At 32.0% G+C, this 18,110-nt stretch overlaps 1 protein-coding gene across 1 annotated transcript in view; it reads left to right on the top strand.

The window, feature by feature from the left end:
* Positions 1–18,110, top strand: part of LOC123693316 (lachesin-like) — a 60,582-nt gene that overhangs the window by 24,964 nt on the left and 17,508 nt on the right. Inside the window, exons 2-4 of the mRNA XM_045638356.1 lie at positions 11,478–11,575; positions 13,270–13,474; positions 15,388–15,546. Coding sequence (XP_045494312.1) covers positions 11,478–11,575; positions 13,270–13,474; positions 15,388–15,546 — 462 coding nt within the window. The remainder of the gene's footprint in view (positions 1–11,477; positions 11,576–13,269; positions 13,475–15,387; positions 15,547–18,110) is intronic.

The following is an 18,110-nucleotide window of genomic DNA, read 5'->3' as shown; positions in this document are numbered from 1 at the left end:
TATTTTTATAAGTAGGTACATTTTTAATTTTTTTCATCTTTTTTTCAAAACAATTTTATTCATGTTTATTTTCCTACACACAAACAGATTAATTCACATTATAGTACGATTATGCAAGCTACTTTCAGAATCAATGTAACAAAAAGATGAAACAAAGAAATCTGTAGTTTAATTAAATTCACAAAGAAATGGTTTGGAAATTCATAAGTTTTCTCAACTTATTTATAAGAAAGACTCGTTAAAGACCAGAAGAAATAAAATTACTGTTAATTCCATTTTATAGGGTTGGTTTTTATTCACGTTTTCAGAATGAAAATTAAACGGTATAAAAGGTAAAGATATTTCTTTTCAACTCAGAAAACTTTATTGTCAATTGAATGTTTTTCTTTACTGTTCTTGTCTTTTATTCTATAAAATCGTAAAACTGAAAATATATATTTATTATCGTACTTTTTCTATTATAGATAACTAGACTAGATTTCCGCCCGTAGCTTCGCCCGCGTTTTCAAAGCAAAACCCGCATAGTTCCCGTTCCCGTGGAATTTCCGGGATAAAACCTATCCTATGTGTTAATCCAAGTTACCCTATATTGTGTGTGCTAAATTTCATTGTAATTGGTTCAGTAGTATTTGCGTGAAAGAGTAACAAACACACACACACATCCTCACAAACTTTCGCATTTATAATATTAGTAGGATAAAATAGTCTTATATATTTTCTATGACTAAATTTACCGAATAGGAATAGAAATATATTTATCGTTCTTATTATGATTGATGAATAAAATTATACGAATAAAGGCGTCTTTCAATCGACACCAAAATTGTGACCAACTTTTGGCCGGTCAATCTCTTATCTAAAAAGAAATTTGCAGCTGGCACATTAAACCATTCTAACGTTATTATTATACAATCCAAATCCCACGATTTCGACCCAAATTGCCCAGCAGCTGTTTAATTTACCCGCTGGTCAAATTTCGACCGACCGCATTCAATCGGCTCGAATTTTAATTTCGGCTAAAATAGAACGCCCTTCAATATTCCGTTTTTATGGATCATTCGTTCGATGCAATAAAATCAATTACGAAAACATGAGTGAGTTTTTATGAACAATTAAACACTCGATCACTAAAACTATGCGAATGGCTGAAAATTTATTTTTGGCGCCAATTTTATGAATGGTATATTCGATATTCATTTGAAAATATAAATAAAGCGCTGCGTTTTGCCCATTCTCAGTGTAAAGATTTAAAATCTAATAATATTTTCATATGTCCGCGTAATAAATTTGATATTGAGTGTTCTATAATTGGAGTTCATATTATGTATATTCCATCCTATGTATACTAATAGATACATAAATTTTATATAATAATATGCAGTCTACTAACTGCTATGATAAGATTCAATAATTAGTTTTATTTAGAGTACCATATTACAATAGTTTAGCATAAAATCCACAAAAATCGCAAGCTCAAGTATTTCCGTACCTACATTTATCACGAGAAATGCAACGTACAAATACGATATTTCTTTCGTGTTTGAGATACAGTTGACAGCAGATTCATCAATTGTTGCGTGTAGACCGTTTGAAATATTGTAGCACATATTTCTCGAGAACTTAAGGGTAAAGTGAAATATTTTGAGAGATTTTACATACTTCAGATTAGGTCTTAGGATTTGATACTTATTATTGAAATAATTTTAACGTGCTTCTTTTGAAGATTAAGTACTACTTATTCACTAATTTTGCCCCGTTCGCGTTGTTCATTGTACTTGAAATCAGCCCTATTTCACCCTTTAAAACTTTTCTTAAAATCTTCTATTTTCTTATCAAAATTTTATTTAAATCGATGATGTGACGTGAGTGTGAAAGTGATGATATGGACAGACTTTCGCTATACTATTAAAATGGATTGTCATTTGCCACTGTGTAATTGTTTTTCTTAAAATATAAATATACATGAGGAAACTTTCTAGACATCTAAATTTATCTACTCAGAATAAACTTTGTTTGTAAACAAACTAAAATCTAAAGATAAATACAATTAGGTTTTCTTAAGACCGGGGTATTAAAGGTTTTGACACTGTGTGCTTATGTTATTATTTAGTAAACCATGATTTTCTGTCGATACAGTATAAAGTATAAAGTGTATATTTCTTAGAAAAACATATATATAAAATGAATCGCAAAATGTGTTGGTAAGCGCATAACTCGAGAACGGCTGAACCGATTTCGATAACTCTTTTTTTATTATATTTCTTGAAGTACGAGGATGGATCTTATGTAGAGAAAACGTAAACATGTACCACGGGCGAAGCCGGGGCGGACCGCTAGTGAGAGATAAAAATAATTGACTTGACATTATAAAGTTAAAACAATTTGTAGCTTTTGTTTTCGATAAAAATACAAACAAAGTATAATATTCCAAGTTTGATTTATCCAATTTGTGAAGGTCTGGTAAAAAGGTTAATACAGAATGGATTTCAATCCCAAAATGTAAGCTAAAACCTATCAATTCTATCGAGGAAGGTTTATTCAAACGTCGTGAGTTCTGCAAACTGCTTTTATAATAATATTGTGTAGGTATAATAGTATCAAATTTTACTCTTCCATTTATTCGCAACTCAATAATGGTATCCAAATTAAAGACGCTAGACGCTCATAAGACTATTTAAATTTTGCGTGAAGATTGCATCACTAGTCTAAGGCAAACTTTTTACGTCTTGTAGGTTTGATCTACAGGTTTTACTTTTAACTTAAAACTACTTCTGATGTAATAATATGTAGCGTATTGATATATAACGAGAATTTTTTGACCTAATAGAAGTTTTATATAATTTCGTTCGATCGTTTTATAGGTATTTCTAGATTGTAGCTTTTTATATAGGTACTAATCGCTGTCATAACTTGAGGTAGACTATTTCCAATCCCTAACTACCGGCCTTTGATCAGAAGGCACATGGATATTGCTTCAGCCTCGGTAAGAATTCTTTCGGATCAGATATTTTCTTTAATAAAAAACCTGTCTTGGGACGATCCCAAATATTTAGGGAATTTCTATTAAAGGTATCAGATGTTACTGATTTCAAACGGTATAAAGGTATTTACCGTTATAAATACAGGACAAGATAATATAGGTACCTATAGGTTACGAGCCAATCTTATTTTATTTTGTGAGAAGGTTTTTATTTACTTTATTAATTTTGAGGTCTGCTTACGTGGCGCTACCGTGAAAAGCAATAAGCAATATTATGTTATTCGGTTTCAGCCAAATTGATTGTTTCTATGTGGCAAACAATGCTTTTGATAGCTACAGCCAAAGAAATCTCATCATTTTTGTATATCGCTCAGAAAATTTGAGACTAAGTGGATATTCTAATTATCGAAGATAAACAGAACTTACATTGAATATACTCCTAAAACATAACGTCGAATATTTAATATTTAGTTGCTTTTACAAGCATAAAACGTAGTCTCTATAACCTTATAGGAAATTGTGTAAAAGGGTGTATCGGAAAGGAAATAATCGACCTCACTGTATGTAACGTGACACACTGATATGCTCTTAACCAATCTCCAAAGTGCTAACTTTGGTGCGACAAGTAGTGCAGAAACATCGCTTGGCTGCTAACTTGTAACTTCAAGTTATGTTATAAACAAGTTATATTTTGGTATGATATACGATTATGTTCGAGAAATTGTTTATGTAGTAGTTAGGAAGAACCAAAGAACCATTTCAACACGCACAACAAAAACAAAATAAATTATAAATTATTAAAATTAATATCTAGTAATAACACATAATTATTTAGGGTGCGGTTGCGTGCGCCAAAAAAGGATGTCACTCAAGGCATATGTATGTATAAAGATTTAGAATTACACTTCTGAAGAAGAGTCGTATGCATTTAAATTTTATTTACCGTTTTAAGTATGATTTTATTTTAAATCGAGTAATATAATATCAAGCTGTTTATCAGACAATGAAAGTGAGAACAGAATAAGATACATAAACCTTTGTGAATTGTAAATTTGTCATAATATCTCTAACAACAGTTGACTAGTTTCTGTCTTCGTCGCCGAAATTCGGTCAAGGATTGTTTCTATTTATACTCTAACAACATTGATCTTTATTCATATAATTTATGAGTTCTATTAATTAAATATGAATTAATATAATTAATAGTAAATAATTTTATTGAACAGATCGTAAATTACAGAGAGTGGAAAATAAATTTATAAATAGAAAAGACATGTAAAATTAGCAGTACTCATCATCTATTCCAGACTACCGTTAATAGTCCATTGAATAAAAAGTTCTAGAGTGCGTGAGTTAGTAACGTAAGATGTTTCTTCGGAAACATGTCAAGAGTCCCTAGCTAATAAACATACTAAAACCCCGGGACACTAGGAGGAGCCCCGGAGTGGGGGGAGGGGGGAAAAGGTCCATTTTTTTCTTTTTTCGCTTAAATCTCAAAAACGGTACATGTTAGAGAAAAACTTTCAAGGAAAAGTTGAAAGGCCATAAAATTATCTACAAGTTGTACCTAAATCATTTTTTCCTATATCCTACCGTTTCTGAGTTACCCCTCCCCCCACTCCGGGGCTCCTCCTAGTGTCCCGGGGTTTTAGTATGTTTATTACCTAGGGACTCTTGACATGTTTCCGAAGAAACATCTTACGTTACTAACCCACGCACTCTAGACCCCCCTTGGAGGGACTCATTCAATGGACTATAAGTAATCATTTTTAAAACGAATTAACTATCGGAAATATTGGATAATTATTTCTTTCAATAATTCCACAAAGCAGCGTCTTCCAAATGTATAGAAAGATAATGACTACATCTGCGTGTATTCGACATATTGATTGAAAAGAAAACATTACTTATATTATAAGCGTAGTTAATCCAGACAAAAATGTCCAATCCAATACAGAGAAATGAGTAACATTTACAGGCGTAACGTTTAGAAACGAACAACACCACGTAATTACCAACAGGTGATGTACGATCGACATAATTTACGCAAAACTGTAGGCAGTTATGAAATATTCGTGTAGATATATGAGAGCGGTAAGGCTGATGTATGAGCTCATTCTGTGGACTGATGCCTGTAATTATAGATGGGCGAGCGTATTTATACAGGATTACTTTTTTAATTAAGGCTCTTACGCACCTTGGTTTTGGATTTTGTGTGGATGTTTTAGTTCAGCTATTTGTGTTTAGTTCTTTCGTTCAAATTTGATTTTGTCTTTTTGTGATTGGTACATTTACTTGGAATTTTATTTTGGAAATACAGTTAATTATTTTTAAAGGCTCGAATTCCATTCTTTTAATGATAATTTAATCTTATTATACAGGAAATTCCTTTGTAGAGGATTCTTTGAACAATTTTCTTTCAGTTTATAATAAGCTGTACAAATGTAAGACAGTACAACATTTTAGCATTTTGTTTCTTTGTCCTATTTATGGAGGAGCTCTGTTTCTCCTTAAATTAACACTTATTTTAAGAAACACCTCATATTAACATAATGAATCAGGTAATCTATATTTAATATAATAAAGCTGAAGAGTTTGTTTGTTTGTTTGTTTGAACGCGGTAATCTCAGGAACTACTGGTCCGATTAGAAAAATTCTTTCGGTTTTAGATAGCCCATTTATCGAGGAATGCTAAGACGCTATATCGACGACTATATCATCACGGTAAGACAAACAGAAGCGGAGCAATGCGGGTGAAACCGCGGGGCACAGATAGTTAGTTATAAATAAAATATGTTTCAATATAATATGACAGTTTACACCTTCATTCATAACATCAAATCTTCAATTCAATCCTTAAATTGGAAAAACAGTACAGTACTTATTACGTTCCATAGTTAAGTAAGGTCCAGTTAACGGCAACTCGATTACTTCGTGATAGAGGTCCGCTGGGAGGGTAATAGCCTCACTAATGCACATGCTTAGTATTCATGTCTGGAGACCAGATATTTTACATGAGCTTATTTCATGCAGATTGGTTGAACGTTTTATATAATATTAGGAATAACAAATATGATGTTTATCTCCAAAAAGGCTGGATGGACGTTGGTTTAAACGTATACCGGATGAATTAACTTATCGAAGGTTTGAAACAGTATTTATTATATTGTGTTTTGTAATTGACATGTAGCAGCGATGGCTAAGATACCTTCACGTTTCAAAGTAATAAGTATCTGTGATTGAGTTTTATCCCAAAAATCCCAAGAAACAGGAACTGTATGGATTTCTCTTTGTCTACGTGGGTGAAGCCGCGGGCAGAAAGTTGGTGAAGAATAAAATGATGACTGTAACCTGAAGTTATACTGCACTTTTAGCTCGTAATTACTTAACAAAACTGCAGCTCGTTAATCAACGCAGCTCCTCGGAGAGCTATTCATTTAGCGAGGAATTAAAACGAAATATATCACTCTCTGGTGGATTGCATGCTAAGTATATTATGACGTAGTCTTGTGGCTCAGCTTATTGAAGTATGGTTATAGATGCTATGGAAATGCTCTCGTGATGAGCAATGTGCTTATTTAAAAGGAATAGCTTAACAAAGCCGTATTTTGAAGCAATATTTTGTTATGAAATTAACACTTTTTAATGGTTTAACTTTTAACGTGGGCATAAAATAATGCAATGAATAAATTGAGTATAAAATCCATTTAAAACTTTCCAGTTTCTAAATGTGTAATACTCCCTAAATGGACGATAATGTTATCCTAAAGAATTTGTTATTAAAATGTTTATTTACACGTTTGTTTACCGATAACGAAAATAAAGAGCTAATATTAACGAAATTAAATCGTAAACCTTAATATATTTTGCCGACGAAAACTCATATCTAGGCGGTACTTAATAATTACAGGCATGACTCAACCCATAAGAATAAAATTACTCGTATAAGCTCTTAAAGCAGTCAAATTACGAACTCACGTTGAAGCTGTTTAATATTAATAGACTTTTCAACTTATTAATCTCGCAAAGTTCGTGTAGATAAGGGCTTAGCAGTTTAGAGGTTATCTAAGGGCAGTTGGTGAAGTTGCTAAGCCTATAAATCTTGCTTAAGTAACAATACTAATACAAGTGAATTCATTACATGTAAATGCTAATACGTATTAATGTGATTTTGTATTTAATGTAATTTTGATGCTTTGTGTCGGGTTATATCTGATATGTGAAGAAATGAGGAGTACAATAAACACGTTTTGTACTTTTGTATCATAAAAAGCTAAATCAAGGTCCTAAAGAAATAAGAACAATTGATTTCAACGAATATAATAACTAGCCCTCGGTGTTCAGAAATCGAGTAAGGATTTGTAGAATTTGTGGAACATATATATCATCACACAATAAATAAATAAATAAAAACACTTTATTGTACACACAGATGAAATTGACAGAAAGACAATAAACATCAGCACAAGAGGTTAAGGTCTGTATTATTTTACTAAAATCGTTATTATACGTAGAGGTATTAAATAATATGCAAAGGAAGAATTTTGCCTTCAAACAAGCCTATATAATTGTAGTGAGTTTTAATATAATGTAATTTTAGGCAAAATCTTGAAGATGTTTAAAATATATTTTATGAATTGAAACTGAGACGTTAAGTGCTTAATTTTAAGATTACGCTGCTCAATTGCTAAAAGCTTTGGGTGAAATAAAATAAAATTTGGAGCTCCCTATTTATATGAGTTACAGTTATTTAATTCTGTCGCTTTCATTTCCATTGCTAGAAGTAAATTCAGTTCCATTTAAAGACGTGTCTGATTGTCCGTTAAAAAATTACACACACAAAAACATTCATCTATTTTAAACGTAAGATGCATAGGATAGAAGTTTAATCAGAAAATCTAAATCAGTATCATATTCTTTTACAAGGTGTTCATAAACCAAATTCTTATAGCTATTTCATATTCAAATGTATTCAAGAAACTAATTTGCGAGAACATAATATGAGTTATATATCAAACTATCGCATGATAAAACTGACTGAACACACAGAACTAACATTGAGATCATGAATACAGAGATGAGAAATTCAACATTATCTCAAGGGTTAGTGATATCGAGTGAGTCGACGTCTTGAACTAAAATTAAATAATAACTCCACGACGAAGCGTATTGCATAAAATATTAAGGTCATACTGCAGAATATACTTCTAAAACAGATGTGATATTACATTGTCTAGATCCAATAAGTTATTTTATCGCAATTGAATTTTGCGTTTTGATGGCGGAGTTATGTAACGACAATGTTTTTAAATTATGGCTGTGTATGCTGCAGAATATTTTAAGTAGTGATATTTGTATAATATGTATGAAATATGTTATTATTATTGTGTTAGAGCGTGTTACTTAGTGGTTGGTGAGCTTTATGCCGCATTATATGGATTCTTGCCGCTATGTCAATAATATTAATATAATGAGGTGTTTTTATAAATTTGAACATTCAAGTATTATGCATGATGGTACATAATATAATAGAATATTAACGCGTTGTTAAATAAAAACGATATAATCATGAGACTGGTCTCGTGTTTCATTTTATGCAAATACCTATATGTAGGTACATAATATGATAGATATTGAATACAACCGAAAACTATAACATGTTTTAAACATGACTTATATAACTAAAAGATCAATACGGATAGTAAACATAAATATAGGGTTCGTTATATAATAAACATATGTTATAATTCCAATTCACATTAACTTTCATATATCGTTATGTACGTTAGAAACTTCGCTCAATGTGAGTAAGCGGTGGTACCTCAAGAGATCAACTTATCCAACAGTGTAACAAGGTAAACGTCGGAATCTCTCCTTAGGGGCCTCAGTAGAAACTATTGACAACCCTTCCGCGGAAGGTAACTCGTGTAGGTTGTAGGGAGATGTATTTTGTTTGTTAAGGAAAAAAGCTAATAATCCTACTTTTATGTTATAAATGGGAATGTATGTTTGTTTATTACGCTTTTACGCAAAAACTGCTCGATGGATTTGTATGAAACTTTACAATAAAATAGATTATACATAAGAATACCACATGAGATAGAGTAAAGTAAAAGATAAAGAGAGATAGAAATACGCCACCTATTATTATTTAAGTAGCTTGCAGTTATAAAAGACTGAAATAGTATAAAAATCAAGGATACAAATATAAATAAAATAAACACATGAAACTTCAGACGTAACTTTTAAGGTCATGACCTACTTGAAAAGTGGAACTTCTTATCAGGTTTAGTATAAATAACTCGTTTCAGTCAAGAAAATATTGTTAAATAATTATTATTACGAATGTGATTACGAATAATCAACTTGTGACAGGGAATTTCCTCGCTTTAAATTCAAACTCAAACTCAAACATTTATTTATTCAATTTGACTTCTTTTAGAAGAATATTTGAATTGTCATAACAGTTTTACAATTTATCACCGATTTGAAAGCTTTTTAAGCTTTAGAAACCATGAAACCAAATCTGTAATTTTAAATTCTTTAAGAAGCCTCCCTTAATGAGCGTAATTACAAACTACCCTTAAATTTATTTACTTAGAAGTTACTTGCAATTAGAAGTTATTTTAAAACCGTGGTTACTGCGTAAGCCCTTATATAGATTTGCATTTAATTTGACGACGAAAAGTTAAGAAACTATACACAAACTTTAGCTTTATATAGAGTCGTATTGAATCTGATCATATTTTTCAAAACTATACAAACAAAAAAGGCAAACTGAACTGAAATTGAAGGAATTTTCAAATGGCCCAATCCTTTTGACAAGGCGTATCCGAACACAATGCAACGCCTACGCGAGGAGCCAAAGAATTCACTATAGCAGAAGCTTAAAAACAGTATGATATTTATTCTGGCTCGTAGCTATTTATTTAATCACTCGCGATTCTAATTCAGTGAACGGGATGTATGCCATGTACGAGTGCATAAATCCTTTCTGTCTGGCTATTACTCGCTGCATTTTATGTTTGGACGTGAATAAATAGAAAACTGGTTGCGATGCTGCATGCTGAACGATTATTATTGACGCAATGGAATGTGCGTCGTTTATTCTGTACAATTTTAATTAATTGCATTTTGTTTGAGTGCTTATGAATAGAACAGTTTAAAAATTTAAGATTTTAACGGATTTTTAAAGCGATTTATTTATTATATTATTATTCTGATGTTTCTCTCGCAGGCTTTGCATCGAGCGCGATTACTGGTCACAGAGAGACTGTCTCCCCATGACCGCGATGAACTCGATTTATATTATAAATAAATCGCGTTCAAAATCCGTTAAAATCTTTTATTTCTAAACTCGCATTAAATCAATAAAATACAGTTTAGGCATTCATCAACCTTCATCGCAAAAAGTTGAAGAGTCTGTTCGTTTTTGTTGCTGTATTTCAGTTAGAATCAGCTCTTATTAGACATTTTGGATGTCTATATTATACTTCGTTGGCTGGTTAATCACTTTATTACTTAACTAAAAATAAATTACTTAGTATATTTTCTTCTACTAATTAACTACTTCTAATGAATATTTAAATAATGAGCCACTATTGTATTTTTTTATAAATAAATAAATATTATAGGACATTATTACACAAATCGACCTAGTCCCACAGTAAGCTCAATTAAGGCTTGTGTTGTGGGTACTAGGCGACGATAAATATAATATTTAATAAATACATATATAGATAATAACACCCAGACCCAAGAACAAATAATTGAGTTCATCACACAAATATTTGCCCTGACCGGGGATCGAACCCGGGACCGTCGGCTCAGTAGGCAGTTACTTACCACTGCGCCAACCGCTAATTGTGTAGATATTGCGCGCCTGCAAGAGATTGTTAGAGTTATATACGCTAAGAATATTATCGCGCTTTGTGTGAAAAGGAAAGTGGCTGAATATAGGAATCCCTTATAAGTAGGGATTTCAGACTCAGTAAGAGGCTAGAATCTACGGCTCTAAGAATTCTTATAATTTATCAACTTGTATTTGAACGAGTGGCTTATATTTTGAAGTAAGGTATTTTTCCAGTAACTTACATGTTATTCTTTTATACTTAAAGGACCTTTATTATATCCATACAATTACTCAAATAATTTCCAGTAGTGACTTCGCGTAATTTATATCTAATATTAAAATAAATAGAAAATAGAAATGTTAAAGTCGTTTTAAAATATGTATTACATAATATTATCAGCTGTCTATCGTTTACCCGCTCGCTGCTCTAAAATGGTTGAAAACTTCGGCTTGAACAATAAGTATAATGAATAAACTGTGCTTTAAATTTGGACTTCCCCAAGTCTTAAAACTTAAATAGATTTGTAAATTTAGTATTTAGCTTCAGCACTTTTTATATGATTTACACACACCTTTACCTCGTTTACACGGGTAATGCTTCTAAAGGGCAGGACACATTGTTATTATAATAAATCCTTGTTACAGACCTTCCGCGGTTCGTAGGGCCGGGTTCAAACGTCACGGTCACCGTAGGCCGGGACGCAGCCCTAACGTGCCGGGTTGACAACCTGCAGGCTTTTAAGGTAAGACATTATGATCTTTTTATCAACCTTTTATTTATGTTTTTTATATGTGTCACAGAGAGGGACTTTTCGGGCATACGTGTGTTTCATTGAACAGGAATTGTTGTAAGTATTTAAGCCAATACTGCAAAAAAGACGTGATAGATATAGTATTATAAATCTATATAACCATTTAGATATTGTTCACGCATAAAGAAAAACAGTAAATTAATAAACAGAATTGCGTGATGTTATTACGTTGGCAAGCGCAAATAAATATTATATCCATTGCTCTAAATCCATTTCATAATATTCGTTTTAATAATTTAAGGATTTTTCCGTACCTTTTTTATTGCTATAAACTGCTACAGTTTTTCCTACTTTTATATTACAAGCAATAGAATTGCAAGCGAATATGTCGCCAATCTCAATAATTGGGGTTAGAGAGATAAGATTTTACGACAAGTAAGGGTAACGTATATGGGTTTTGACTCGGTTTCCTTATCGATATACCGTGGCTTTTTGTTTTTCTGTATAATGTAATATCGCTAGAAAACATCACTGTTAAAGATATTTCGTTACATTTTATTTAATTTTTTTTTTTATTTTCATCGTGTTTTATTTCTTGCGTTAAATATGTACCTAATGTAAATAATCACGATGTTGACACTTAGCAAGCTTGGGTAGTATTTAAGAATTTATGTGATAATATTATGTGGATGTTATGTAAATGAACGATCCATATAGATACTTGTGCTAAGATGTTTTCTTTATTAAATGGTCTGTTTATATTAACTGACTTTTACTATTTCTTACATCTAATTACTTGATCAATGCTTTAAAATAAAAGGAAAGTGACGGACACAATTTGGCACAATTCAAAAGGGACAATAATTCCATATTAACTGACAAAAAAAAAAACTCATCAACATAAAAGACGAGGGGGACAACGCATTTATCAGCTATGAAGTGACTGAATAAAACATGATTAGTGGAAACCGTGAAAGGGAAAAAAACTTCGCATTAATCATTTGCAGGCAAAACAGTGGGTCCTTAATTTATTACGGAAATTGACCTCTGTACGGCTCCTTCAATGATCTGTTTTTATAAGCTTAGGGTTTACATCGCTGTGTTTAATTGCGCTTGGGATTTGGAGCACATGTCGATTTTATTACGTCATTGTTCATTTAGGAATATGGACACATGCGTTGATATTGCGTTTTGATTGCTTGTGTCATTTTATTAGGTATATATGAAGTATTTTTACTACTACTAAAACTTTTACTATTTGTATATTATCACTAGCTGCGTCCCGCCTTTTCACCCGCGTGGTTCCGCTTCTGTTGGTCAGCGTGATGATAAATGGGCTATCCAACACCGAAAGAATTTTTCAAATCGGACCAGCAGTTCTTGAGATTAGCGCGTTCAAACAAACAAACTCTTCAGCTTTATAATATTAAGTATAGATTATGCCGCTTTGAATTTCTAGTAAAAGTTAAATGAAAGCAAATGTTATTAATAAGAATCTATTCTATTAACTATTCACGGACCGTTTCAATGTTCAGCTTTACAATTTGTTTTGAATTCAATGTTCTATACCTATGGATTAAATTCTCTATTACTCGATTTTATATTATGCTCATACAAAAACTCACGCATATAATTATTTATCTTCCCTCGTTTATAAACAGATATTTATTTTAATTCATTCGCAGGTGGCCTGGCTGCGCGTCGACACGCAAACGATCCTGACCATAGCGGGTCACGTGATCACGAAGAACCACCGTGTCAGCGTGACACACGGGGACGGCACGTGGTCGCTCATCCTGCGGGACGTGAGCCCGGGGGACGGGGGGCGGTACATGTGCCAGGTGAACACGGAGCCCATGATGAGCCAGACGCACCTACTGCAGGTCGTAGGTAAGTTTTTTTGCCGAGTAGGTAAGAAGTGAAACTTAATTGGCAAAATTAAAAGATACTAAAATCGTCGCCTTACTTCATGACTTGACGATATTGGTATTACGACGCCTTGAAATTTTACTCTTATGACATTATTTATTTATTGGCATGACGACATTATTTATTTATTTATTTTTGACAAACCAAAAATATTAATATTAAGATTTTAAAAGAGCAAATACCGAGTTTCTTGACGACTCTTCTCTGTAGGTATTGCTTTTGGAACCATCATGACATAGAAATGATAAGTCTAATATGTTAAGATGATTCAACAGTGCTTCTAGAAGAAGTCTAATTAATTAATAAGTAAATGTGTGAGTTTGTGATTTTTACGTTGTGAATAAAGTTATCTAGTAGTTGTTAGAGTTGGATCTATAAGAGCTCATGACTAAATAGCAAAGGAAACTAAGGTTTGTAGCATAAGGCTATTAGTAATGAATATTTATGTTTATATAGACTTATATACTTCTATCAATATAAGCGATGAGACTTGAGAGCGTACAAGTAGGTACGCTCAGAAATGTTGCTGACTAAGAAAAAAATGTACGATTGTGATTTATTTAATTCAAATGAAGCACAGATATACCTATTAAATATCATACAAAAATACACCCCACCCACATAATTCGTTTTACATTCGAACAAAAATCCTAGTGTTATAGATAAAACCATTTTAATCTCTTTTTGATATAAAATTCTTATGACATAAAAGGTTTTATATCGAACATATAAAATTCATCAATTTGAATAAAAATTTCCAATATTTTATTGAAATCGTCAATTGAAAAGAAAATTTAAAATATATTATTAATTTAATATATATTACCTAAAATCTAAACATTGTCAAGTTAAACTTTAGAATATTTAAAATTCGGGAGCAGTACGGTAACGCAAACATTTAGAAACCTAAGTTACTCAAGGAATAGCAAGTCTAGAGTAAACTCGTTGAACCTAGGCTCTTAGAGAATTCTAGATTTTCTTTCGAACTCAAATTCCGAATATATTACTCGTTAGTTCGCAACTTTGGTCTAACAATATGCGCTTTGATATTATGTTTACGCATTATCGATTCTGAATACTTTATTGAGAAAAATCGCTTTTGGTTAGGTATGGTCAGTTACAAACAGTAAAGCAACATTATATTTATTCAATAATATCAAAGTTAAGAAAAATATAAGCACTGTTTGTGTACATATATTATAAATCTGTATAGGTAAGTTATGAAAACTCTATAGTCAGAGAGGCAGATGAATTGTATTGTTTTACATACTATTATTCCTAATTAGTTAAGAATTAATTATCCAGAGAAAGATAATACCAATCGAATTCGTAAAACAGAAACATGAAAAAATTACGCCGATTATTAATTCTACAAAGAAAATATAAATAACGCAATTTTATCTATGGACTTTGAACAAGACAGACCAATGTATATTTCTACTTATACTACAGGGACAGATAAATAACGTGTGAAAATACACACAACCGTAACTATACAAAAGTTTATTTTCTCGTGGGGAAGTAAAACAATGTCTTAGTTGATCGTATCCGATATAAGTTAAAGACAATATACTCAGAATGTAAAGTTTACAAATATATTGCTTACGTATCTATGATATTCTTTTACTCTTTGAATATAAATTATAAAAAAAACATAGTATTTATTGTCGAAATGCCACTGTTCATGGAATATAAAGATACTTAAATTTTCTTCCCTCTCAAAACAATTTTTTTTCTTATAATATAAAGCTGGCAATCCATCTGTAGAATCGTAAGGTCGCTTATCATCAGGCGACTTTAACTTTTACATACAACACATCCTACTGCCTACATACCCTATTAAAACCAGAATCTCATACACTATCTTACCACAGTGCCCCCAGACATAGATGACGAAGCCAGCAGCAGCGAGCTGGTGATCCCCGAGGGGGGAGCGGCAGCACTACGCTGCGTGGCATCTGGTACTCCACCCCCCACTATCACTTGGAGGAGAGAAGATTCCCGACACTTCAAGATTAATAATCAAACATCAGGTAATATATTATAGCTTCTAGTACTTAAAGCTTCCAGAATCAGTGAATGAAAGGCAGTAGGTATTTTAGCTTGATATCCATTTCAAGCGAAAGGCAGTAACGATTGCATTATTTCACACAACACGCATGTTTTTCCGATTGCAAACGATGAAACAATATCAATAAAAATAATATATTTAGTAATTAGTAGGTATGTATCATGATGATTTATGCCATTATGGGAATGGAAAACATAACAATGAAATATAAAGGATTTTTTTAGTAATTTTCACAGTTAATTTTGCATGTGTTTATCTTTAATTAAATATACCGCGAAGATATGGGCTATCTAGATTTTTGATACTCCATCCTATTAAACGGTTTCTGTGCTAAAAATAGGAAACTTTTTGCCGTGCTCAATATAACGAAGCCGGGCGAGTTTCTAGGATAATATACAGCTATGAAACAATTTAATTTCCCAGCCATTTTTCCTGCCATATATTCTTGTACGGTATTTATAAGAAGGCTGTCAATACATTACTTAATTCACTTGCATCCATTTTATCAAGGAAAGTTATTAGAGCTTATTCATCCATACTAATATTACCTCATAAATGCGAAAGTAACTCTGTCTGTCTGTCTGTTACTCAATCACGCCTTAACTACTGCACCAATTTGCATGAAATTTGGTATAGAGATATTTTGATACCCGAGAAGGACATAGGCTACTTTTTACCCCTGGACATAGAATAGCTTATATTCCGGAAATACCACGGGAACAGGAACTATACGGGTTTTTCTTTGACTGCGCGGACGAAGATGCGGGTGGAAAGCTAGTATACTATAAATACTCATAAGTCGTTATTTGTCACCAAAAAAGTACGCATTACCTTTGTCAGTTATACTATCGTGTTAAAATGTTTCACGGAACAAAACATTATAAAATTTAGAACAGCGATAGAATAGGAAAGGAAAACGTTTTAAGAAAACTTACCTTTGTTAAAACAATATGTACTTGATGAAACATGAAGTGCATTCGAACAAAGCCGCGGGCGGAAAGTTAGCTATAACACTTATGTAGAGTAAACAAAGTACACCTCTTCATTTACCAGGAGCATCATCAAGAATCTAGAATCAATATCTATATAAATATAATTATTTTATTAAAAATATCAAACGTCTGTGAATTTCAATAGAAATACCTAATTATAATAGCTTGAGATAGAATTTATTTTTTTATTTAAGAAACGTTCTTTAAATTTTATGAACACTTAATATTTTGATTAAGAAAATGAAAAGTCTCTTTGGAGCTTAAATTATATAAAAGAAATACAACCCACATAGGAGTAAGTAAGCTCTTAGTGAAGTAATTTTATTTATATCTGGGTTTGTTTAGCCGGAGGACTTTATATCAACATCAAAGAGCTTTCAAAGCTATTGTTATTTTTACAGGAAATATTTACTTATATTTTATTGTTACTTAGATAACAATGTTACCGAATACAATATGTCAGGTGAACAAAGTAAATCGTCTAATTACTAAAAAGTTAATAAAATGACATCAAAAACGTATTTTGTAATTACTTTTTATTATCTGCTCTATTTCTCGAAACCTGATTAAGGGTTACTAAAAATTACGTATTATGTGGCAAAAAATACATTCAAAATATTACATATTATTCAAACCACATCCAAAATGTACCAAAGTAAAAAGAAAAAGTAAACAATCCGAAAGCATATTTCGTAACTCGGCTCTGAAAGCGAAAATAAATTCGGTGCAGAAACAGGAATAAAATCAGGTCTTTTTAATGAGGACGTATTTCATCCTTTACAATGTGATGCTGGATGGCAAGTGAGTTCTGTTTTACTTAGGTGCAGTATAACTTTTTTCTGCGGCTCGCCTCGAGTGATTTTTTGCGGAAAATAACCGAAAAGCCTTCGAAAGCGCTCGAATTTATTGATACTTTCACGTTTCTGTTCTCAATGGATTTATTTTTCAATGGTAACTTTATAGAACATCTCTGTAGAGGAGTAGAGTACTCAAGTTCGATGCATGTTAAATTAGTCTGCTATAACCAATACCTATACTATGAAATTTATCAGATTTACAACTGATTTATGTAACTTAAATTATACAATCCAGGTGCCATACATATTAAATTTCGAATCGAACAAAACAAAGGGACAAAAAAGGTCCTAAATCCAATTGGCAAAACTCATTTCCCTAAACTATTTCAGTAGCGCTAGTGATATAAATTTCAGCGATGATTCTCTAGTACTGCAACAAAAAGTGTCGCAAACTACAAACAACGGCGAACTGAAGCAGAGCGTAAATTGATTGTACTGTATTTGCTCTAAATGAACCCGGGCTTGTAGATCCGCGACTGAGAGGGACTGCTAGTTCTATGCTAATTTTGGTGCATATATACATTTATTTGGAAAGTTGAGTGTGTCTTGATGTCTTCATTCTTTGCTGCTTTTTGTATCGATGTAGATTGTAGATATTTAAGAAGGATTGATACTTGCATTATAATATATGAATGTCATGTATTTTATTGTGTTTGAATTGTATAACAATTTATTTT

This window comes from Colias croceus, chromosome 7 (genome assembly GCF_905220415.1).
Source record: "Colias croceus chromosome 7, ilColCroc2.1".
Classification (NCBI taxonomy): domain Eukaryota; kingdom Metazoa; phylum Arthropoda; class Insecta; order Lepidoptera; family Pieridae; genus Colias; species Colias croceus.
This window is presented reverse-complemented; position numbering and strand designations above follow the sequence as displayed.